We start from the raw sequence: 25061 nt of genomic DNA, 5'->3' as shown, positions 1-25061 counted from the left end.
GGCAGTTTTTATCGTAAAGCTGAAGTACTGTTGCCAGGAAGGCATCATAAGCTTTGTTAGGATCTTTATTAATATACACCTCCTGCCAGTCCTGATTTCCAAGGTCCACGTTGAGGGCTGCAATGTTTTCTACTGTTGTTAGTCTCGATAAATTTTGTTATCGAGACAGTGTTATTTCACTGTCAATTTCATTTGTGAATATATTGTCTATTAATGTAGCAGTGTCTCTTGTAATTCTGCTTGGCTTTAGAATCAAGGGAAATAGGCTGCTACTGTACATTTGATTTATGAAATCTGTTGTTTTTATATTGCCTTTTGGATTGAAAAGGTCTATGTTAAAATCCCCACAGACTACATGCACCTTACTATTATTTAAATTCCCAAACATATCAGCCAGTTTATTATTGAATGTGTCTAGAGAAGTACCTGGAGTTCTATAAACACAGCTGATCATTATGTTTTTAGATTTTTCAACACTTATTTCAATAGTTAGATATTCTATAAAATTGTCTATTACATTTGACATGCTTTTTACCATTCTACATCTCAGATCAGTGTCCACATATATAGCAACTCCTCCTCCACCTTTAGTACTGTCCCTATTTGTTGTAAACAGTTCATAGCCTTCCAGTTCGACATCAAAACCTTTTTTAAATTCAAGCCATGTCTCTGATATTGCTATAATATTACATTTCTTGAATTTAGTTAGATAATTTTTAATTTTTGAGAAGTTTTTATATAGGCATCTACTGTTGAAATGAACAAGTGATAATGCACCCTCCATTATGGAATTTGACCTGCTCATAAATTGTTCATCTGTGTAATACTCACAGTTTTTACTTATATTATTATAGAAATGGATATCCGGGTCCATATCTTTGTCAATCCCATGCATTTTATACTTATTTGGATCAAAGGTTTCAAAATTCATATTTTCATATTTACTATATAGACTATACACATTTTCCTCCACACATGATGCATCTGTGCCTGCAAACTCCCATTCTTCTGTTCCTCCAAAGGGGAACATAAAATCGTCCTCAAAAATTAGTGCAACCATAAATCCACAGACACTCTACACAGCCCATGCATTTATCCATTCCTCGCACTTGCGCAAAATGCGCCCTCCTCACACACACATACAACCACAAACAGACCCACATTTGCAAACTGACACATACTAACCACACACACATACACGCACACACGCACGCACACCCACAGGCAGGGCAAAAGTTAAACAATAAACAATGAACAGAAAACAACACATGAGCAAAAAAAAACAAAAAACAAAAACAAGCAAGCGGCATCCCTTGCCAACCCCTAGTTGAAAGCCAGTCCATCAAAAGAATAAAAAAGCTTGCCGTCATCCTACAAGAGGCTTCATTAGTCAAATGCAAAAATACCATCCATGTAGGACAGCACCAGAAATGCCTGCAGTTTTGTAAGTGATAGGTTTGTTTGTGCAGTTGTCTTCTACAATCTCTCGGACCTCAATCTGCTAATTTAACATACAAATTGTGTTTTTGAAATGACAAACAAGGTAATGAGAGTCTTGAACACTTTATTGCCAAATTGCAGTGCAGTAACAACATAACATTTGAGTATTAACAGACTACAGGGATGTGGTAATGTCGTGATATGACATGGTCTATTCATGTCTTTTCCTGGTTGATATTATTGTCTCAATATCTATAGATGTATTTGGTGAAAAAAATATGTGATATTTAGTGGCCAAGCACTGAAAGGGCAAAGCCACTATTGAAATTGGTATTTCTCTATGATGTATTCTTGATGTGCAAAGAAGATCAATAAACAAAGATAAACTCTATGGCTGCCCTTTTTCATTAGCAAAATAGCCTGTGGCACCTTTATGTGTACACAGATGCAGTCCATTGTTTGAAATTCTGAGACCAAAGAATGTGTACTTTAATGATCTGTCTTAAAGGTACTGGAAGCGATTGTCTTTGGTCTTTTTTTTTAATTCTGTTTAAGTAAGCATTGCTGTCTGTGTGTGCGTGTGCGTGTGTGTGTGTGTGCACACGCGTTGTACTTGACATACCCTGAACCAAGAATCCAATACAGCTGTAAGTTTGTTATCCAATATACAACCTAAATACTGAAAGTGACCTCTGCTCTTGTGACTACACTGTCACCGACTCTGATCATCAGTGACCCAAACAGAAAGGGTTCAGTATTTCCGATACTTTCATCTATGAAACTCCCATTTAACATTGTAACCATGAATGGAATGTTCTGAAATCAAATGTCTGCTGACTTTTTTTTTTTTTCTTGTTTGACCTGCTTCTGTGAAGGCCACTCGAGACAAAACACGTGGGCATGTTTTTAACCTGTTCGAGTATTCAATAGCCTGCTTTAGTCAGTGGTGGAAAAAGTACTCAAATATTTACTTAAGTAGCCTAAAGGTATCAATATTGCAGTTTCAAATTAAAATTTACTTGACTAAAAGTACAAAAGTATTAGTGTGAACATGTACTTAAAGTACCAAAAGCAGAGGGTGCTCATTATGCAGATTGTCCCATTTCAAGTATTCAAACGTATACAAATCTTTTGAAAATAGCTGATCTACAAACTCACAATGCGTCACAATGTGTTGCATGTCGTGTTTTAAAAGTTAAATATGTAAAAAACTAAAAATGTCAAAGCATACAGTACATGTACACACCCACAATTAAACAGTAACCTGAACATGTTTAAGTTTGAATGGTGTTTCTAGGTATAAGTATTTGTAGGAGTATAGGTGCCAAAGTTTTTAGGAGAATATAGTGTACAACTATGCTGCAGCGAGCCCACAGCAATCTGGTACCACCATTTATATAAAAGTGTGTATGAAAATGTATGATCATGTTTTTTTATCTTTTGAAATAATAATACAATAAAAAACTATATACGAATCGGGATGGATATTTATGGTTAAAAAAAATGAAAATTGGAACAGCGGCAAGAACAGCTGCTTTGACAACCGATCAATATGAACAACCGACCGCCCAAACGTTTTTTTTTGCAGTGGTTGCCTGCAATGCTGTTATTTTTTACACCTCCGAATTGCTTCCATACAGTTATTTCATCCAGTATTTATATTATAACAAATAATTTTCTCGGGTCGTCTGGCTATGTGACAACCATTCCATAACACAGATTTAACTCATTAAGACTATAAATGAGAAGTTATTTCAAGAGTTTTTCAACAAATGTTCAAAAATAATTCAGTGCCGCACAGTGACATGCTGTGAGCTTGTACATCTGCTATTTTTGAAAAGCCAACGCTAAAATCTAAAGTGACAGATGCTTTCATGGTTTTAATGGGTTAAATATAAGAGCAACACCACAAGTGGAGGCTACAAATAAAATGGTATGTATATCCCAAACATTGCCTAAGAGATGTGCTTTCTAGGTCTGTTCTCACAATGAAGGCCACTGCAGACAGGGTCCGGTCTTCTTCATGGAAAAAACGGACAGATTGTATTAGAATGTATTCTTCTTCGTGTATCATCGTCCTTGATGATTGGTTGACGACATTTTATTTCACAAGATAGGGGAGGCCATTTCAGACCCGGTTATGTTGTCTGGTTTTTCCTTGCGGAAAATCGGACCCTGTCTGCAAAGGCAAAACTGTACATGTACACTTGTGTGCGTGAACCCTCACCAACAGTGACCTCTGGAAAACCAACATTTGAAAAGAGCAAAAGGTTCAGTAAAAGGAACAATTGTGTACTTGAATCTGTAGACTAGAATCTGTATAGGCTATTGGCCAGAAGTTCTCTTTTGCTTAACTTATTTGAAAGGTATTTTCTGTTATTTATTATTTCTTTTTACACATATTTTTACTATTATTTCTATATATCTATTTCTGGTTTACTGAAAGGACCCCCAAACCGATATGTTTTTTTCCACGCACATCCATCTGAAAATATTTTTGCCAGGGACCCCCGTACAACATTTGTGTTCCAAAAACGTCCCTATTTCTGCAATATTTAGTATATTGCGATGTGACAACTTGTAATCTTGTAGATCTGCTTGGGCTGCACGATTATGGCCAAAATAATAATCCTGATTATTTTAATCAATATTGAGATTGAAGCCGGCAGTCGCCAGAATTGGGGAGCGTGCGCGTGTCAAGCGTTCTAATGGCACCGTGAAGCACGCAAAAAGATTATCGGAAGATCATGTTATTGATCGTGGGAAGCCAAAATCGTGATCACGATTAAACGTGGACTCAGTGTGCAGCCCTCAGATCTGGCATTCTAATAGCTGGGGCCCCAGCCTCCAGTGAGTCAGCCCAGCGAAGGGGGAGTGTGGAGCGGGCTGGTCGTAACCCAGGAGCTGGCGGGTGAAGGACTCCCAGCTCCAGCCCATCTCCAGACGGCTGCACACACAGGGGTACTGCCGGTCTGCCCCGCACGCCCAGTCCACTGCCTTCTTCACAGCCTCCCATCGCTCTGGCCTGAGAGTTGGAATGAACCATTACTATTATATAACACAATTATACAATTATTATTACCCTGAGATCTTTAGCTTTATGAAAAACTAAACAAAAATATGCAAACCTAGCAGGTGTACTGCTGAACAAGTTCACAACGGGTCACGATGTGATGCATAGAGAGCCTATTATCCCTATTCATTGTTCAAATGGGTGTATGTGTAACCCTAGTGGTACGCAGGGGTACTGCGTACTTGAGGGAAAAAAATATGATAAAACATTGACATACTTTGTGTGAACCTGCTCATCTGTTAAATTGTTAAACCAAATTACATCAACAACTTGACTAGTACAACTGTTATGTACCATTATGCTGTTTTATTTTTTATTGGCATTGGAACTGGACTTTTGATATAAATAAGCAAAATGCTGTAGTCGAGGGAAGGGGGTACTTGGCTTCAGAAATCAGGATAAGGGGGTACAACAGCCAAAGAAGTTTGAGAACCACTGCTGGAAATAAAAAAATGTTCCCCCTCTTCTGTGTTGCCTAGAACTGGAGGATTGATTTTGGGGTTTGTATTGTAAAGTACAATGTGTGATGTCATCAAGTTGTACTTTACAATAGGGTGTGCCAAATGTAGTTCTAAGAGCGGCCATTTCTTGTGACAACACAGCCTTACACAGGTGTTCTGATTAGACTATAGCATTAGTTCTATGCAATCAAACAATTGAAACACCTGTGTTTTGTCACAAGAAATGGCCGCTAAGGACTACAATGACGTAGCCGCTGGCACACACTATACAAACCCCAAAATCAATCCTCCAGTTCTAGGCAACACAGAAGAGGGGGAACTTTTTTTTTATTTCCACACAACTCCTCTAAGGTATATTAATGACATAATTCAATATTGAAAATGGGTGGTCTTCCCCTTTAAGTGGTTAAGACAATACAGTGAAGGGTGGGGCTGCATGCAACATGGTTCCAAAGCAAAGGAATAAAGTAAAGTCTGTAAACAGTATTGTAACGTAACTTGTAGCCTAAATTTGATTAAGTACAATACAAAATTGAGTATTTATACTTGACTTGAGCATTTCCCATTTTCAATAATTTCACGTCTACTCCACCAATGGCTGCTTGTTTGCACCGCGACAATGGCGACGGCGCTCTCTACATGAGAGCGCTCAGGAAATCGGTCTGTACGCGCATGCACACACCTGGCCTGAGGAGGGTCCTCGAGTGAGAGGAGGGTCCGCAGGAGCTTTCCTTCCTCCAGCTGCTCCACGCGCATCAGCTGCAGCACCAACAGAGTGGCCAACAGCCTCAGGATGTCTGCACGGGCCCTCACACCTGCACACACAATTCAATTCAATTCAATTCAAAGGGCTTTATTGGCATGAGAAAACATATACTGTACATTGCCAAAGCAGAAGTGTACACAATATAATACAATACAATCAGAACAAAATGTGTACAAAATACACACACACACACACACACACACACACACACACACACACACACACACACACACACACACACACACACACACACACACACACACACACACACACGTTTGTATTACTGTACTCATGAAAACATCAACATTTCAGAACGGCGATTTTATGAATGTCATTTTTGCAATCGAATTTGCACATTTGCAAGCGTCAGTCACGCATTCACTGAACGTCTGTTTCCAGGTAGACTCGTCTCTCTCTCGGTCACGTGCAACTCTTTCGTGTATCATCGTCCTTGTTAACTTCAAACTCCATTTGAACCATGATAGATTGATTCATTAAAAACACCCATTATTTTTTTCTGGTGACTCATCCTAATACGTGAGCAGGCCGTGTTTTTCATTTTTTTTTTATTGTATTTTTTTTCCAAATAATTATTAAAAATGAATGAAAAAAGTGATAAAAAAAACCACGGCCTGCTCACGTAGTATGAGTCACCAGAACAAATAATGGGTGTTTTTGATACATTTATCATAGTTAACTCAGTGAATGCCACCCTTTATTCAAAATCTACAAAACTGGTGCCAGCCATTTTGCTTAATTTTGCCTTTTTATGGGGGCCAAAATCATATTTTGTACTTAAATTACATATATAAATCTATGCTTCTATCGAAAGCCACACTACCCCTCTTACAAAGGAAAACATGTATATTTATATATATATATCCTATCATTAGATTTGGGCTTCAATAGAACATGTGTAAGATGTCTTGATCATCATCATATGTGTGTGCTGTGATGGGCCCTGTGTGCAATCTGGAGTGCAATACCATTTGAAAACCACCAGAGGGTGGTCTCCTACTATCTGATCAACTAACAGAAGAAGGAAGAAGACGTCCATCTTTTTTTTGGTTTGGGCCTGTTGTTTACATTTTGGCCAGGCCTTTTAGCTAGCATGCTAACACACTTCGGAACCCTGGCGATCGCGATCAAGGATAGGTAGAGAAGAATGGATGGCACCGCTGGAATCCTGAGAATTTTCTGCGTTTTTTGAGTACTTATAGTTCGTCAGGGATGCACGGGAAAGTGTATAAACGAACGTTTTAGATAACATTTAAACGGCCGGAACCAATCTTCGGCTATACCGATTTTCCGCCGGACTGTGTTACACTGGTGCTACAGTCAAATCGGCCGTATCGCTCAGGTCACGGAGGCATATGGCCAACTTCTAGAGCGATTTTTTTGAAATTACAATTATGAAAAAATGATAAAACTTTTGATTAATTAAAAAGACGTAAAAGACGTTTATGGCACCGAGGTCCAAAGACGTATAAGACGTTTATGGCGTTCAGTGAGTTAAAATGGAGCTTTAATTTACAATGGGTGTGTATGGGGAGGCGTCCTGCAGGAGGAAGGCCTAGTAACATTTACATCAAATATCTAAATACTGAATCAGCAAATCAAAAACTGAACCGGGAAAGCGAACTCAAAATCTCTCTCACTCCCTCTCTCTCTCTCTCTCACACACACACACAGCTGTAGTACCCAGTGAGAAGATGCCCTTGTTCTTCAGGAAGACGTTGGCAAAAGAGTGCAGGTCGACTCTAATGAATCCACCCAGCTCAGCAGTACACTCCCAGTAGCCCTCCTGAAACACACAAGATGCTGTATGCTATACATAGATATTACGGTATATTTAAGGAATCAGTCTGTTTGCAAACTGACTGGTGGGTTAGTGAATTTGAGGAAAAGCTGACACTAACCAGGTTTTTGGGAGCTATTTTTGGCCTAGCCTCAGTCTAAATGCCCCTCAAATTAAAACCCATCAGTTTGATTCACCGTAAGGCAGTATCGCATGTATATTTATACTAATAACTCTTCCACGCCAATAGATGGTGCCCGTATCGTAGAAACCAGTGTTCTCAATGGAGCGAGTGAAGAAACGCACACTGTCCAGTGCCTTTAGGCATCTTAGTGGTTAAATGTAGTATATCAAATAATTTTATATTAAAATGTGTTTTATATATGTGTTTTATATAGGATCAGAGGAGAAGTTACATGATGTGTGGATGACGAGAAGAGCAGGATTAACAAACTACAAACTAGTTCACATGGACGATGTTGACTTTAATATATCAGAACGTAACAGGGAAATATATTTTATATGCAAATATTTACAATTAAAATACAAAATATGTTGAGGTCACTTTCTCATTTCCTGGTCTGTTTGATGCCAGTGTGAGAGGCGATTTTCAGAGAAAAATACCAATCTATTTGTGATAAGTCCCACCCTGTTTTCAGACAGTTTTTATCGAAACCATGCGTACAGTATCATAATGATCGCATATTGTCATACGCATTTCTAAAAGACATGAAAACATGTTAAACAAGATGTTAAAAACAACAGAATGTTATTTCTGTAACGCCTTTTCTATATCATTTAAAATAAATGTATTTTCTTTATGAAGAACCAGATTTCTTTTTTATAATTTATAATATTTTTCCAAAAATGAGTCTCATTTGCAGGACATTTTCAGGAAAAGAGCAGTGAATCACGAAGAGTTGAAACGGCATATCTGCACACCGTGTTGTATATATTCTCTATTCTTTTCAAAAGAGGAGTGAACAGTGAGATGAGAAGCACAGTGTAGAGGACCTACTGTATGCTGCAGCAAGAAGATGGACTCCCACTTCATGTTTTTACTCAGCTTTTGAGTAAAAACTGTGTACTCTGTCTGTTGTTGTTGTGGTAGTTGTAGTTGTTTTCTTTGTCTTTGTTGGGGTCTGTCTTCCCTTTCTCCTCTGCAAAAACAAAACTATGGTGAATAGTAGTAGTAGTAGTAATACAGCAGTAATAAAAACAACAACAACAACAATCATAGAAATGCTCCCGGGACTCACGTAGAAGTGTTCGGTGCTGTAGTTTTCCGTGGTAAGGATAAGGTACCTGCGAGTCGTCCGAGATTCCTGCTCTTGCACTCCAACTCTGCAGGCCTCTCACAATACCGTCGAACGCTTCGTGAAGCACCCGTAGAGTGAAGAGTGCCTCCCTCAAAGATGGGCTTTGAGGGAGGCATGGGGGATCCCTCAACGGAGGGGACTAGAGTGGTAAATGGTGCATTGGTAGTGGTTTGAGGAGCAGCCCTTGCAGGGATAAAGTGTGGTGGAGTAGCCCTAGCAGATGGAGGGATAAAGGGTGGTGGAGCATCCATAGCAGATGGAGGGATATAAAAGCGTTGTTGAGCACCCATAAAAGGCTGTATGGCAAAGGCCCAGGGTGGTGGAGCATCCATAGCAGAATGAGGTGTAAGGGGTTGTGGACCACCAAACAGAGATCCAAAGAGTGTTGGACCACCCACAGCAGATGGAGGGGTAAGGGGTGGTGGAGCATCCATAGCAGATGGAGGGATAAAGGGTGGTGGAGCATCCATAGCAGATGGAGGGATAAGGCGTTGTGGAGCACCCTGTGGAGGCATAAGGCGTTGTGGAGCACCCTGTGCAGCAGTCTGAGCGGCAAAGGCCCAGGGTGGTGGAGCATCCATAGCAGAATGAGGGGTAAGGGCTTGTGGACCACCTGGACCATCAAAGCGTATTGGACCACCCACAGCAGATGGAGGGGTAAGGGGTGGAAAGTCCTCCTGGCTCCAGGGAGGAGCAGCAGAAAAAGCTTTAGGAAGCGGTGTATACAAGCATTTCCTAGTCTTAGGAGGCGTGTAGTAACTGAACGCACAGGTGGCAATGTTGAAGCTGGTATGAGGAGGAGGAGGAGCAGGAGGAGGAGGAGAGGGAAGAGCCTTGGCAGATCCCATCATGGCAGATCCCGTCATGGGAGGTGACCTCAGGGCAGATCCCGTCATGGTAGGTGACATCATAACTGGAGGAGGAAGGTCAGAACATATAGGTGGCGCAGAGTCGGAAAAAAGTGAGGAGGAGGAGATGGGGATGGAGACAAGTGCCCCAGATACCCCCATGTCCATGCTCCATGACCCCACATCCATGTCCATCATCTGCTCTGCACCAACCCGGGAAAAACAGCTCGTCAACAGGGTATTCTCTGCATCGGACAAGGATGAATAGCTCAGGGTCTCCTCTGCATCAGGCGAGGACAAAGAGGATCTCATGATAGGACTATCTATTTCAACGGCCTCCTCCTCCTCTTCATCTTCCAGTGCTTCCTCCTCAGAGAATGGGAGGTACGGGAGGAAGTCCACATCTTCCTCTGAGACCAGCTTGTGAACGTCAGTGAAGCTCTCCTGCTGCGTCCGCTCTGAATCCTGGAACACAGTGGAGAAAAGCCCCTTACACACAGGGAGGATCAGGGGTGTATCAGTGGGATAACTGCTTTTTTCCCCTTCTACACCAAATCTCTTTGTCAAAAATAGCCAATCTACAAGTTGTCAGCTTGTAGGGTTGGCTATTTTTTACTAAAGCTGAAAATGTGCGATTGTGTGTGTGTGTGTGTGTGTGTGTGTGTGTGTGTGTGTGTGTGTGTGTGTGTGTGTGTGTGTGTGTGTGTGTGTGAGTGAATGAATGCTTAAGGAGTGTGTGTACACGTGAGGTTGGTGTGTGTGTGTTCTGTAGTGCACATGACAAACCCTCTCCTCGATGGCCACAAAGCTGGTGAACTGAGACAAGATGGAGTACTCTTTACTCAGCTCCACGATGAACGACTTCAGCTCGGCTTTCTTCTCCTGATGAACACGGGAAAGACAAACATCAATGAAATCAATCTAACAAGCTGCTTATCAGCATCAATCTAAGTCGTTCACATCCTTTGGGAAAATCTTGAAAGCGTTCGCGGCCCACCTATCTGACCTGAACACACCATGTTGTCAGAACTGCCTTGTTAGTTATATCAGTGGTTCTCAACCCCAGTGGGGTCCCCCATATGATTTCAGGGGGGTCCCAGACGACACTGAAGTGACAATTTTAGTAGAAAAAGGCGGAAATTTTGCCCTGTGAGCCTGCAGATCAGCTATATTTTAGCTATTCTTTGAACTTTTTTGATCATTTTCACCTACTGTATAATCAAATGCCCCAAATAAGGATACCATGGTTAATCCATCATCCATTTAAGGGTAAGAATGGATTCCACTAGGCAGCCACAACACTGCTCTATCAACAGCCCTGAAAGTTTTCATTTCCCCAATGAAGTTTAAAGCTGGCCTAAAATCATGGCTCCACCACAATTCAAATTGGGCGTAGCTAAATTGGTCTCCCTGCAGGCCTTCCCCCAGGGCAGTGAGTGACATGCTCCATGTGTCGTATCCTGGGCCCTCACATCCTTTTACATTATCTTCATAAATGGTAAATGGTGCATTTATATAGCGCCTTTATCCAAGGCGCTTTACAGAGATGTGCAATACATTCACCCATTCACACACACACACACCGATGGCAGAGGAAACCATGCAAGGCACCAACCTGCTCACCAGGATCAATTAGGGGTTCAGAGTCTTGCTCAAGGACTCATCAACAGATTCAACACTAACTCTGGGGGAGCCCGGGATCGAACTGGGAACCCTTCAGGAACCCTCCGTGTTCTAATGACGGCAACTCTACCCCTGAGCCACATTCACGCCTCAGCCCCTGAGGCGTGAATTTAAAGGAGTAGTTCAACATTTAACAATCACATGCACGCACACGCACACACACACACACACACACACACACACACACACACACACACACACACACACACACACACACACACCTCATGTTCAGCTTCGCTGGAGCCCAGGTTTCCATCTTCATAATCCCTGATGAGCGCTCTGGCTGTGAGTTTGTGGAGGAACTGTACACATAAACACACACATAAACATACTGATACAGGGTAAAGAAACTTTACTTAATAGCGCTATCCTTTGGACAAAAGATCATGCTAGAGTGGCTTTTAGATGTTCACATTTGACAGTTGTTATAGTTATAGTACTTGGTGTGAATAGTGCTTAGTGTTTTATGGAATATAAATGTATGTCCTCACCGTGCCCTTGGTCTTTTGCAGTTCGCTGGTGGACACCATGGTGTTAATCTCCTGACCACTCAGATTACCATGGAGAGAAGCCTTCAAAAAACAACATACTGTTAAAAGTTTGACCTAGACACTGATCTGTACACACGCACACGCGCACACACACACACACACACACACACACACACACACACACACACACACACACACACACACACACACACACACTCTTAAAGGTGTGAGTGGTGTACCTGGGTGCAGTGTGGCACAAAGCCGTAGACCAGGGTGTGGCAGTCATTGAAGAGGGCATGAAGCTGCGCTGGGGCCTGAACAGCAGGGGGCGCCCTGGGGTTGAACTGCTGCCACTTCACAGACACAGAGCTGCAGCCCGGGGAGGCCATGCACCTCACCTGAGAGGACACCTGACAGACGGAGAGACGCACAGACATGCAGTTTTAACCCAGTTAAGCTAGAATTATTTAATGCTTTAACTATTGAAAAATTAGCAGATATTAAAGCTGCTATTTTTGAAAAGTCGTGAAAATGTGTGCAAATCTTGGATATATGTATTTTTAAAGCGAAAGTTTGTAACTCAAGTTTTGCTTCTGGGGGGTCCCTGGAACTAAATATTTTGAGATGGGGGTCTGTGGCCAAATACATATCATGTTGGGGGTCCTTGACATGAAAAGGTTTGAGCACCACTGATTTAGAAACATAGGTTTTTCAATAAACCTTTTAAAAGGTCAAATAAACGATTTAGAAGATATTTATAGTCGGGTCAAAAATATTCAAAGACTTGCACAAATAAATGTTCAAGATTTTTCAAAACATATTAGTTAAAGGAGCTATAGTCAACTTTTTCTTGAAAAACGGATCCTAAAATAAAATAAAAACGAAAATATTTTATAAAAAAATAAGCTTCATACATGTGTTTCTATTCAAAAATGACCACAAAAAGCATAAAATAATGATAAAATAATCATTTTGGTCAGGCTGACACTTTGTTTACATTCTAGTCTATTCTTTGATAGTGTTAGACTAGGATGTAAACAAAGTGTCGGCCCGACAATGGCCAAAATTATTATTTTATCATTATTTTACACTTTTTGTGGTCATTTTTGAATAGAAACACATGTATGAAGCTTATTTTTTTATAAACTATTTTCGAAACATTATTTTTATTTTAGCATCCGTTTTTCAAGAAAAAGTTGACTATAGCTCCTTTAAAGCATAAAATAATGCGTAATAATGTGTCCCGGTAAATGGGCTAAATAAAGGTAACAAACAAATACAGTTTTAAACATAATGTTGATTATCGCGATAATATTGTTAATTGCAATTATTTTGGCCACGATAATCGTGACATGACATCTTCATATCGTCCCATCCCCAGTGCACAGAGTATGTCTCTAATACCCTCTGCTACAGTGATAGTAAATGTACACAGTGTGTATCACCTTCGCTGACCAGGTGTGTTTGGTTTTAGTGTCAAAGAATTCATAGGCTCCTCCCCCAGCCTGGGCCAGGGCTCTCAGCATGTGCCGATTGGCTGTCGGGCTGAAATGACAAAACATGCATGAATAATACATGAACGTATTGTACATATGAGACATTAACGAGAGCTTGTGATTAGATCATAATCAATTGGATCCACACGGTTTTGGACATTTGGTTTCCACCCGACATTGCCATTTTAACACGTTGACGTCCGAAATAGAATGGTGGTTGGTAGATTAGCCGTGACATTTTTATTATTGTATTGTGATCTGAGACATAATATTATGTTTATAAACATGACCCCGCAGCCCCTCCATCTTGAACAGCGCCGCTGTTTTTTCTTTTTTTTTTCCCCCCAGGCCAGTAACTCACCATGATTTTCTCGATTTCCGTTGGGATAGAATGGGGGTTTTGGCCGATCGTCGATGTCCCCGTGCGTTTCGCGTGCGCGATCCTTTCACGTAAATGTCCCCGCAAATAGTCCATGAGCGTTGGGACTCATAAGGCGGCCGGTCCTGATGGGATTGCCTCACGTGTCCTTAAGTTGTGTTTTGACCAGCTTTCGGGAGTCTTTACTGACATTTTCAATATGTCCCTGTCATTGTGTGTGGTACCGTTGTGTTTCAAGGAAACCATAATTGTACCCATAGCAAAGAAAAATCCTGTCACCTGTCTTAATGATTATCGCCCTGTGGCTTTGACCTCTGTTCTTATGAAGTGTCTGGAAAAAATGGTTATATCACATATAACGCACATTATCCCTGCCAATACTGATCCATTACAGTTTGCATACTGTGCTAATAGATCAGTCGATGATGCTATTTCTCTCGCACTACACATTGCCTTGAAACATCTGGAGAATAAGAACTCTTATGTCAGACTACTCTTCATAGATTATAGCTCTGCCTTTAACACGATTGTACCATCTAAGCTTGTGTTGAAACTCAGGGGTCTTGGTCTGGGCAGTAGTATCTGCAACTGGCTGTTTGACTTTTTGACAGGCAGGCCACAATCTGTACGAATAGGGAACAAGCATTCATCTAAGATATTGACCAGGACTGGAGCGCCCCAGGGCTGTTGCCTCAGTCCCTTGTTGTATAGTCTGTTCACCTATGACTGTGTTGCCAGGTGTGGAAATAATTCTATTCTCAAATTTGCAGATGACACCACGGTTATAGGACTAATATCCAACGATGATGAGAGGGCCTATAGGAGGGAAATTGAAGAGCTAACCCTATGGTGCCAGAATAACAATCTCTCTCTAAATGTTAGTAAAACAAAAGAGATCATCGTTGACTTTAGGAAATCTGAAGTCAATCACAGTCCCGTAACCATAAATGGTTCACCTGTAGACATAGTGGACAGTTTCAAATTCCTGGGTGTTCACATAACAAACTCACTCACATGGTCTCAAAACAGCGAAGGTATCCTTAAGAAAGCGCAGCAGCGATTGTACTTTCTGCGGCGCCTCAGGAGATTTGGCCTAAGCACCAAGGCTCTTGTTAATTTCTATCGCTGTACCATAGAAAGTGTATTGACAGGATGCATAACAGTGTGGTTTGGTAACGTGACTGCTCAAGACAGTAAACAGTTACAGAGAATTGTGAAGAGAGCTGCCAAAATCATTGGCATAGAATTACCACAGCTACACACAATCTATAACACACGCTGTAAGAAAAAGACAGAGAACATCTTAAAGGACAGCTGTCATCCCGCACATTCCCTGTTCTATCTCCTCCCTTCAAAAAAACGTTACCAGAGCATCAAATCTCACACCACCCGTTTCAGTAATAGTTTTTATGCTCAAGCAATCAGGCTGCTTAACGAAGAGATGGAAGCGAGACGTAGGTAGTCATGTACAATATACGCAGTTTTTAAACTGTACACTGTCACACTGTATGGTTGTTTTGTTGTTTTTTTGGGTTGTCCTGGGTGACCTGTTGTTGTCGTATTGTTTTGTGTGCAATAAGGCTGAGAGTGCTCTTGGCACAAGCATTTCATTGTTTGTCTGTACTTGTATGGATACGCATTTGACTAATAAACCGAACCTGAACCTGAACCTGATGTGTGACTGAAGAACAGCTAGCATAGCCCCAAGCATGGCTGCAGGAGGAGCTCGAGTGTGTAGACAGTAAACGGATGGGTGGAAGGTGCCTTGGAGAAGGAGAGGCGCTGACGTCACCTCTGCTTCATGCACGGTCTGCATGAGCTATCAGTGCACGAGTGGTGACTAGGGAAGGTTAGACGATCGCCGATTTTCGGATCAAAAGCTTTTATTCCGGTTTTAAAGACAAAGTCCGGGAATGTACGACGTGGCTGAGAGTCCCTGGGGGGATGTGCGATATAGTACGGTTTTAACATTAAGGGGCTCCCCTTGGCTTAGAAGGTGTTAAGGTTTGCTTATGACCATAATCGGTTAAGATTCTAAAAACGTGAACTATCATGTATTGCTCCTGACCAACAGTAGGGACTCAATGGTGCCATATAAATACAACCTAGAGCTGCAACTATCGATTAATTGTTTTAGCGATTATTCTATTGATTACTTTTTTGATTCATCGAATAATTGAGAAGCGTGCTGCGAAATTGTAGATCAGCTATTTTCAAATGTATTATTTGAAACTTTCACCCATAATGACATGCCCAAAATGGGGATTGATTATTCATCGATTCACACCAAGAAAATCACCAGAAGTAGCGCAAATCAAATCCGGATGTGATGTTTGTGACGCCCAATGTCCACCCACAAGGCAATTTCAATGTATTTTGTATGATACAATTGATTAAATCAATTAGTTTGATTAACTGCTGCACCCCTAATTCAATTTGTAAACTTTTTGAACCCGGTGACCCCTGGTGACCTGAGTCCGCAGGTGAAGAGACGGCTGTGCTGAGCGGCGTCTCTGACGAGTCTCAAGGTGAGGTCCGGGTTCTGGATGTGGCCGTCGGACAGCAGCAGCAGGTTCCTGAGGCCGCGCGACGGAGGCAGCAGGCTCAGGGCCCGCAGGGGCCTCCACAGCTCAGTGCTGCCCCCAACTGGAGGGTGGGACTAGGCCAGGGAAGAAGGGGAATTGCTTACTGATTGATTATTCATGTTAATTGTAGTAATTGAACTAACAATGCACATATTTGCAAACATAGGATTTTGATGATCAAAAAGCAGTTGTGTTGCTACATTTCTGCCTGGCAAAGGAAACCTTGAGAGTGTGTGCATCACTGGACTCAGACCAGTGGTGAGTTCTACCGTGATACAGGGGAATACGTAGTATGCTGAGAAGATTCTTTTTAGAAAAAGCGTATGCCCTCGTAAAACTTTCAAAGTAGCGTATCTGATATGCATTATGCACTGGAGTAGGCCTATGCGCTGGCCACAGGAATGGCCACGGATCGTAGATTATAGTATGCCCTCAAAGAAATTCTAGAACACACCACTGACACAGAGGTAGCATGATGTTGCTCTCTGGGAGATACCTGGTATCTCCGTATTTCAACTTTTTTATTATTATTATTTATTTTTTGCAATAATTCCTTTACAAAGACAATTACAAAAGTCCAACACAAAATATAAAATAATCACAAAATTCATCATCTTCTTTTCATTTCATTTCATTTCAAAACCCCAGCCCTGTCTAGTACAAAAGGTCAACAATGCATGGATCTCATGTACAGAGAGTTAATCTCACATGCACAAAGCAATAACACATCAATGAAAGCCTCATCTGTCCTCACATCTCACCTGGAGGAACTTCTTGGCTGAGTGGTAAGAGACCTTACCATCCTGAGCAGCAAGGAAGGCATCTTTGTGTTCTGGAAGACACAACCATACAGTATATATAAAAATCATGTGCTGTTGGCAGTACAATTAACTCCACTTTAATGGATATCCTACTCAAATTAGCCAAGTGTTCAGAAATACAGCCCTATATTCAGCGCTGTCGGGGTAAAAAACATATTACTTGGGGGGAAAAAATGCCTTTGTTCCAATGGAAACAATGTAGTTATTATTTAACCACAAGCTCTTACGGTATTAACACTTTTCATTGATTACATGCAGAATTGCAGACCGACTTAACCTTAGGTCCTCTAACAAATGCCGTCTGGACATCCCTGTGTCCAAACTAAAAACCAAGGGTGACCGGGTGTTTGCAGTTGCTGCTCCTACACTATGGAATGCCCTCCCATTGGTGGTAACAAATGCTGAGTCAATTGATGTTTTTAAGAAAGTTGAAAACTCATTTGTTTCTTATGCATTTTATGTTATGATGTTTTTACCTGTCTTATGTACCCAGTTTTATCTTGTTTTAACGGATTGTTTATATTGTTTGTTTTTATTGCTGTCCATTGTACAGCACCTTGTAACATCGTTTCGAAAGGTGCTTTATAGATAAAATGTACTATTTAGGACTTCAAATATTTTCACAAGAGCCCAAAATAGCCGGCCTGGCTACACGGCTCACAAACAGTGCGTGGCGAATAGTGACGCCTATAGGTTGGAAGTGGTTAAGAGCCATCGCTACCCACACCCACCTGTGCCAAAGAGGATGACGTTGGCCTTCCAGTGGCGGGCTGAGTGCCTGAGGCCTGCGAGGAGCTTCAGGGCGATGGCCCTGGCGTTGTGGAGAGCTTCTCCCTGCATGGACTCAGAGGAGTCCAGTAGAAGGACCACCTCGTCACAGCCCTCAGGGCCTGAAGAAGACACCTCAAAGTCTGGGTAGAACACCAGCATGGAGGCCTGCATGGAGGGGGAACCACAGTCACCTCAAGACTAGTCTCGCGTGGGCAGACAACTATTCCACAATCTCTGAATGCTAAATAGAGTCTGGAACGGCAGCTCCCGAACGGTGAGTATCGGAAGTAGTCAATGCTGCACAGAACTGTAGAGACCATTGGAAACATAACAGAAACACACTTGCACGGACAGAGTCATTCGAGCGACATATTCTTGTTATGCGTGTATAGTTTAAGTCAGAAAACATTTGAAAACATCATGGAAGTAACACCAACAACACCTGAGAAAGACAAAATAACGGCCCAAAACATATTGAAAGAAGACATAACGCTTCCAGTAGGACTTGTTATCGCTGCTGCACCAAGGGAGCGGGTGCATCACATCCGCCTTATCCCATACTCATCACAAGACTTCCGTTGCCCCAGACTGTATGACGGGAGCATTTTCAAATCACGGGAGTCAACAGTCTGGCCACGCGAGACTACGTCAAGACTATTTGATTCATGAATCACATTTCATTTGACATCAACTCAGCCACTGGTGTGTAAAAAAAAGAAAGAAATAGCCTCTCTACAGTACCAACGTGTTGCAAGCTTGTAGAAGGGCTATTTTCTTTTTTTACGCAGGACACCATTGTACGATGGATAGAGCATAAACTGGGCAAAACAATCAAACAGACCTCTCCTCTCTATCTTTGTCAAATGGCTGAGACAGGGTAAGTGGACAGATGATGAGACAGACAGACAGAGAGAGAGAGAGAGGCATAAAGACTCATGAAGTGGAAGAGATACAACTAAGTAAGGAGAGACAGACAGAGAGAGAGAGAGACAGACAGACAGACAGACAGACAGACGGACCTGGCTGTCCTTGTCAGGGTGATTCTCCACCCACATCCTGGGCAAGTGGATCTGAGACAGTTTGATTGACAGCTGGAAGCCGTCCGAACCCAGAGCCTCTCCTGGTACAACACTCACCACCGCCTTGCAGGCTGTTTTCTACACACACACACACACACACACACACACACACACACACACACACGTGCATGCACGCACGCACGCATGCACGCACGCACACACACACACGCACACACACACAGTTAGCAGAGTTAACAAAGAATAACACAATTCTGAAAAGTTGAAAAAAGGCTGTGAACAGCGGCATCCATATCCTGGGGGTTGGGGGGGGGGGACATTGGCCAAAATAGCAGATCTACAAGCTCACAATGTGTCACGCTGTGATGCGTTGTGAGCTTGTATATCGAAGAGATTTTGACTGAGAAAAGTGGTCCATGTAGCCAAGGGGAGCCAACTCAGGTCCAGTTTATAAGCAAGAGAGTTTAAGTGGTTAAAATGTACAGATCGTAATTGAAATGCCACATAAAACAGCTGCTAGTAACTCTTACCTTGATTCTGACTTTGTGCGTGTCACACTTGAGGCTGGTGATTTCATAGGGCATGTCGATGGACATGTCCAGGGAGAACTCACTGACACACAAACATACACAAAAACACAAATTGGACTTTTGATTTAATTTCCTAATTTATTTCTTTATTATTTTGAATAGCTGAAATATAAAATTTGTCTTATATGACTATTATTTCATATTCCCACACTGAACAAAATATATTTTGTATGCTGGAAATATATTTTCATAATATACTTTAGATATACCTATTAATAAGCTTAATGTAAGAGACAATAAACTGAAAAGGGTTAACTCACCCCTTAGCATCCGGGTCAGTCACACACACCTTCTTGACAGTAGCCTGTTAATAGAATATGTTTTGTGCTGTATTGGTATGAGGTTATCTTGAACATTTGTATATTTTGAGGCCAATACTATTACTCCCTAACTTTAACTCCTTTTTTCCCTAACCTAATTATGACCTGACGACGATTCTACAAATGCCTTCTAAATCAGTGGTGTGTGTCGTGCCCAGAATGATATGGATTTGGCCGCAGACCCCCATCTGAAAATGTTTTCTGCCAGGAAGCCCCCCAGAAGAGAAGATTTGTGTTAAAGAATTAAAATGTTCTCAAACACTGCAGATACAGAGAACCTGTTCTAAGGTAAACCAATGTTCTAACTCCTAATGACGCTGTATATACATCAGTATAGCTAAAATCTAAAATGACACAAGATGCTTTCCCAGATTGAATGGGTCAAAAAACTCTGAGCACTGGCTCCGCCACTGCTCTCTACTCACTATGGATGGGACGATATGAAAATGTCATATCACAATTATTATGACCAAAGAAATTGCATTTTACGATATTATCGTGATAAACAAAATATCCCCAATATCCATTATCCTGGGCGGAACATTTGCCAAAAGATTTCGACGCGTGGTGAGCTTGTAGATCAGCTATTTTTGACAAAGAGATTTGGTAGAGAGTAAAAAAAAAAAGAAAAAAACGTTCAAAAACGTTATTTACATGTCCCTTTTACCAATTATAGAGGGTTTAAGTGGTACCGGATATGCAGCTCGGCAAATAAAAGGTGAATTGATCCCAGTGCATGACGGAGGGCGATTTCACGATGAATTAAATCTCCACGATACGATTATCGTGAGTGTTTTTTTATCACGATAAACGATAATATGTCTTATGGTCCCATCCTCCCTGCTACTCACCTGGGTGGTCTGGTTGAGCGCGGCGCTCTCTTGCCACGGCGCCACGCTGCCAGGCAGGGAGAAGACCACATGGCCGTCCCTGACGATAAGCTCTGAGACAAACGTGACTTTGATCAGGACGGTCGCACCGGGCGGCAGGTTCCCCACGCTGATGGTGAACACATCCTGGTGGTCGCACGGAGATGACATCATCATTGTACATTGACGTTTATCATTCACATCTTTTTGTTGTTGTTTTTTGGAACACAAGAAGTCAAAAACAGGATTTCCTGTAACCACAAATCAATAGAAATAGTATTTGTGTGTGTGTGCAGGCCTGTCACAATTATTACATAATTGTCTAATTGCAATTATTTGATATAATCGCAATTATTTTGTTATAATTGTCATAATCGTTGACATTTACAAAAATAGTGTAAATAGCAGATGCGATGCCTCTTCTGCATGTGGCAGAAGAGGCATTAAGATGCCAGATCATGTCCTTGTCCATTCCATGGCATTTAAGTTGAGTTTGGGTGCTCGCTTCAATGCCAGGTCCCCCCTTAGGAGGGGCCTCTGCATATTGGAACAGAGCAGCAAAAGTCCCAGTGAAGCTTAGCTGACAGAGCTTTGTGGACAAACGTGTTGGAATAGACAGAGAGTAGACACTCAATATTCACGTTTTCTCTGTGCGAGATGCCCCAAAGCAGGCATCAGTCCCAGAGAAACAGCAGAGTATTGTGTTCCCTCCACAGAGGAGAAGAGCCACAGGTCACACTCTCTTCATGCTTCAGAATAGAGAAAAGAACTCAAGAAATGGGATGCGTTCCAAATAACACAATAGAACAAATGGGTCACAATAGGTAAAGGCAGACACATTCCCTTGTTGTTCAACTTGGCCTGTGTCACCATGCGTTGTGAGCTTGTAGATCGGCTATTTCCACTATCAATGTTCTTTTTTAACTATAAAGTTGTCAAATATGTCAGTAATTTCTTTGTATATTTAGGTTATGTGACATATCTGCCATGTGCAACTTCAAAGCCTACAAGCCAAACAGAAATGTAATTGTTAAGACAAAAACAATTCAATCGTTAATCGTAATTATTTGATTATGTAAAATGTCACAATCATGACAGCCCTGTGTGTGTGTGTGTGTGTGTGTGTGTGTGTGTGTGTGTGTGGGGGGGGGGGGGGGGGGGGGGGGGGGGGGTACAAACAGAGCCATACAGGGGCATCTTGGTCCATGAGGTAAGCTCCATGACCTTTGCCGACTGCCTGCTTGTACTCCTTACGAGCCTGTTCCTTCTCTTTCACCTGGGATATAAAAAATAAACACACACACACACACACACACACACACACACACACACACACACACACACACACACACACACACACACACACACACACACACACACACACACACACACACACACACACACACACAGTCCGTCCTGAATTGAGGGTTTTGGTGTACAACACTGATCTATAAGGGTCCATTTGGTTACTCTTGTATATACTATCTGAGTTACAAATCGTCTCTGTCGGGTGGAAACATCATATGTCCAAAACTGTTACTTTTCAGGATTCAAATAAAAAAACTGTGCAAAAGCGGCAGATCGACAAGCACGAAACGTGGCGGTTGCGGATCTGCTTATTGATGTTGATGCTTTTGTGTGTCGCTGTAGTAGGATCAAGTAAGGCATTCATATTTAGGACATTTTTGTTTTATTGTCCTAAATACGTTGATATAAGAGAGGAATTTGTTAATAAGATGTCTTCCATCTGTGGTGATTTCCTCGAGTTAAACGATTATGTAAAAAATATGTTTTGCTAAAGGAGCTTTTGTTGTGGCAGATTTTATTTGTCAAGCTTGGGAGAGAATTCTGAGGTGTGTGAATGTATGAAGAATATCTTGTAAAACATGCTGTAAGCTTGAAATGGTGTCTTATAAACCCATGAGAGTTGGGCACTTTGTGTGACCGCTGACCACATAATCAACGCATGTCCTCTGTATAAACCACCCTCGGAGGCTGGCCTCTTCGATGTGGGACCTGAGACGAGGGCGTGGCTGTACGCTACAGATCTGGACATCTGATGATGCCACACGAAACAAGTGCAGGACACGAAAAAAACAACAACTAATCAATCAATCATCAATCATATGAGAGAGAAAAAGCACAGTGAGATCAGCTGACCTGTCCCACCACATGTTTCCCGTTGATGAAAGCCTCGAACCCACACACAGCCGCACACTCGTCCAATGGGAACACATACTTGGCCTCGATGGGTACCGAGCTCTGATTGGTGTACTTCTGGAAGATGATGACCTGGGAGCCAATAGGGACACGTGTTAAAGGTGCAGCAAGTGATATTTATTTAGTTCAAATATAAATACCTACAGTATATATTCTGATAGTAATCATTGCTATATATAACTTGAGGAACCGAATATAACGTGGCTTCTCTTCTTCACTGAACTCAATGGACACGTCCGCCAAGTTCTAGTTTTGAATGGCGTTCTCGTTCTGGGTAGAGTGTTCAGCAACAGGGGACTCCTTGTCTTTCGTGCTCTTCAACACATTAGATGCCTTTATTTTGAAGTGATCCCAACCGTAAGTTGCCACGAATTCCTTTCACAGGCGCCCGCTTTTATTTTGAAGAGCCAGAGTGAAAACGTGCACGCTTTGTGTCACTTGACACAGCCCAGAAAGTTTCCGGATGTTTTTATGTAACACCCTGGAGCGGCCATTGCCGAGTGCAACAAGCCATTGTCTCGCTATTTTGCAATGGAAAAATGCGGTCCTTTTTAGATAAAGCAGCTTTTTGGCAGCACAATGAACGGGACTCTATGGAGGATTTTCGCTGCACGTGCATGTCGTCGCCCAATGGAAAGTGATCTGCGAGTCTGGCTTCACAAACGGGACCCCCCGAAAGTGCAGTAAGGATTAATAATATAACCCTAACCCTAACCCTATGCCTCGTAAACGGCATATTACCGCTCAGGTCGTGGTACCAATTTCATCCGATAAGGGGAGAGATTTACCAGCCCAAGAACCAGCTTACCATATTCAATTTCATAGAAGAATGTAAACGTTTTAGAATTCCTCCCTAGGATTTTTTAACCAAAACATAACATAATTTGCAGCACCTTTAATACACCAAGACAATATAGATTTTGAGTAATCAATGTACTGTCATGTACCTGAGAGAGAAGGTCCATCAGCTTGCACCTCACATGAACGGCCTGTAGAGGGAGCTGTTGACCAGCGCTGTCCAACAGTCCTGCAGTCACCTTATCCAGAGGGTTTTCACTGCTCCAGATACTCCTCACCAGATACTCCTCATTAGACAAAACTATGCACACACACACACACACACACACACACACACACACACACACACACACACACACACACACACACACACACACACACACACACACACACACACACACACACACACACACACACACACACACACACACACACACACACACACACCTATATGTATCTATTGATTATTAGATATACTGAGTACAATAATATGGCTGTGGCTGTATCGGAGTGGGAGTGTGGGGGGTGTGATATATTGTGTTAGTTCAGAATTCTCTCTCTCATTGCATTGTGTGGTCCATTCATTCTCAATGTATGAATGAGTGGACCATTGTAAAGCGCTTCACTTGCTTAGAAAAGCGCTATAAAAATCCCATCCATTATAGTGTATACATTTAGAAATAGCAATAAAAAGACTGAGCAAAAAGGTTCCCAATTTTGGGTTTGCCATTATTTGCAAAGATATTTTTTCTTTACTCCAAAGATTTCCTGAAAGATTGCAAAAAAAATATATATTTTTCAATCAAAAAAATGTTAATCCACTTCCGATTATTCAATTAATTTGAAAAATAATGTCTAAAAGAAAATAGTAGATATTTGTAGCCTTACGTTCAGTGGAAAGCGTGCTGGGCAGGGGAGGGAGCTCGGAGGAGGTGTCCAGGGAGGGATGGAACTCCTGCAGCGGATCTCCTTCAACAGTGAACTGGACCACAAACCTCAGCCTCACCTGGTCCGTAGCATACACCACAAACTCATCATCCTGCAATGTAACGTACACAACATGGATTAATGTTCTGAGTTAAGACCACTATTTTCAGCCTTGGTCTCCTCCCTCTTTTAGTAAGAGAAAGTTAGCCTATTGCTACATCAATCTGGGAACTAAATCTAAATCACTAGCTTTCTTCACAAATGTGTTCATAAAGGTGTCTACTATCACCTCTGAACTTTGTCAAACCCAACTCCCTTGACATACTTTGTGGGAGCCAATCAAAGTTATTGGGTATCCCGAGGGCCTGG

General features: G+C 41.9%; 1 protein-coding gene across 1 annotated transcript in view; it reads right to left on the bottom strand.

Annotated features, from left to right (window-relative positions):
- Positions 1 to 1575: 1575 nt before the first annotated feature.
- Positions 1576 to 25061, bottom strand: part of parp4 (poly (ADP-ribose) polymerase family, member 4) — a 35642-nt gene continuing 12156 nt past the window's right edge. Inside the window, exons 14-34 of the mRNA XM_080752971.1 lie at positions 24654 to 24804; positions 23915 to 24066; positions 22908 to 23039; positions 21937 to 22023; positions 20730 to 20894; positions 19819 to 19862; positions 19499 to 19580; positions 18951 to 19088; positions 17892 to 18096; positions 17101 to 17171; positions 16226 to 16413; positions 13325 to 13424; positions 12119 to 12289; positions 11880 to 11960; positions 11610 to 11690; positions 10492 to 10587; positions 8798 to 10170; positions 8557 to 8698; positions 7442 to 7544; positions 5657 to 5789; positions 1576 to 4465 (exon numbers count right to left, since the gene is read on the bottom strand). Coding sequence (XP_080609097.1) covers positions 4252 to 4465; positions 5657 to 5789; positions 7442 to 7544; positions 8557 to 8698; positions 8798 to 10170; positions 10492 to 10587; positions 11610 to 11690; positions 11880 to 11960; positions 12119 to 12289; positions 13325 to 13424; positions 16226 to 16413; positions 17101 to 17171; positions 17892 to 18096; positions 18951 to 19088; positions 19499 to 19580; positions 19819 to 19862; positions 20730 to 20894; positions 21937 to 22023; positions 22908 to 23039; positions 23915 to 24066; positions 24654 to 24804 — 3909 coding nt within the window. The 3' untranslated portion in view covers positions 1576 to 4251. The remainder of the gene's footprint in view (positions 4466 to 5656; positions 5790 to 7441; positions 7545 to 8556; positions 8699 to 8797; positions 10171 to 10491; positions 10588 to 11609; positions 11691 to 11879; positions 11961 to 12118; positions 12290 to 13324; positions 13425 to 16225; positions 16414 to 17100; positions 17172 to 17891; positions 18097 to 18950; positions 19089 to 19498; positions 19581 to 19818; positions 19863 to 20729; positions 20895 to 21936; positions 22024 to 22907; positions 23040 to 23914; positions 24067 to 24653; positions 24805 to 25061) is intronic.

The sequence above is a fragment of the Nannobrachium achirus genome (genome assembly GCF_963921795.1).
Source record: "Nannobrachium achirus genome assembly, chromosome: 22".
Lineage (NCBI taxonomy): Eukaryota > Metazoa > Chordata > Actinopteri > Myctophiformes > Myctophidae > Nannobrachium > Nannobrachium achirus.
The sequence above is the reverse complement of the archived record's forward strand: the minus strand, read 5'-3'. Positions and strand labels throughout refer to the sequence as shown.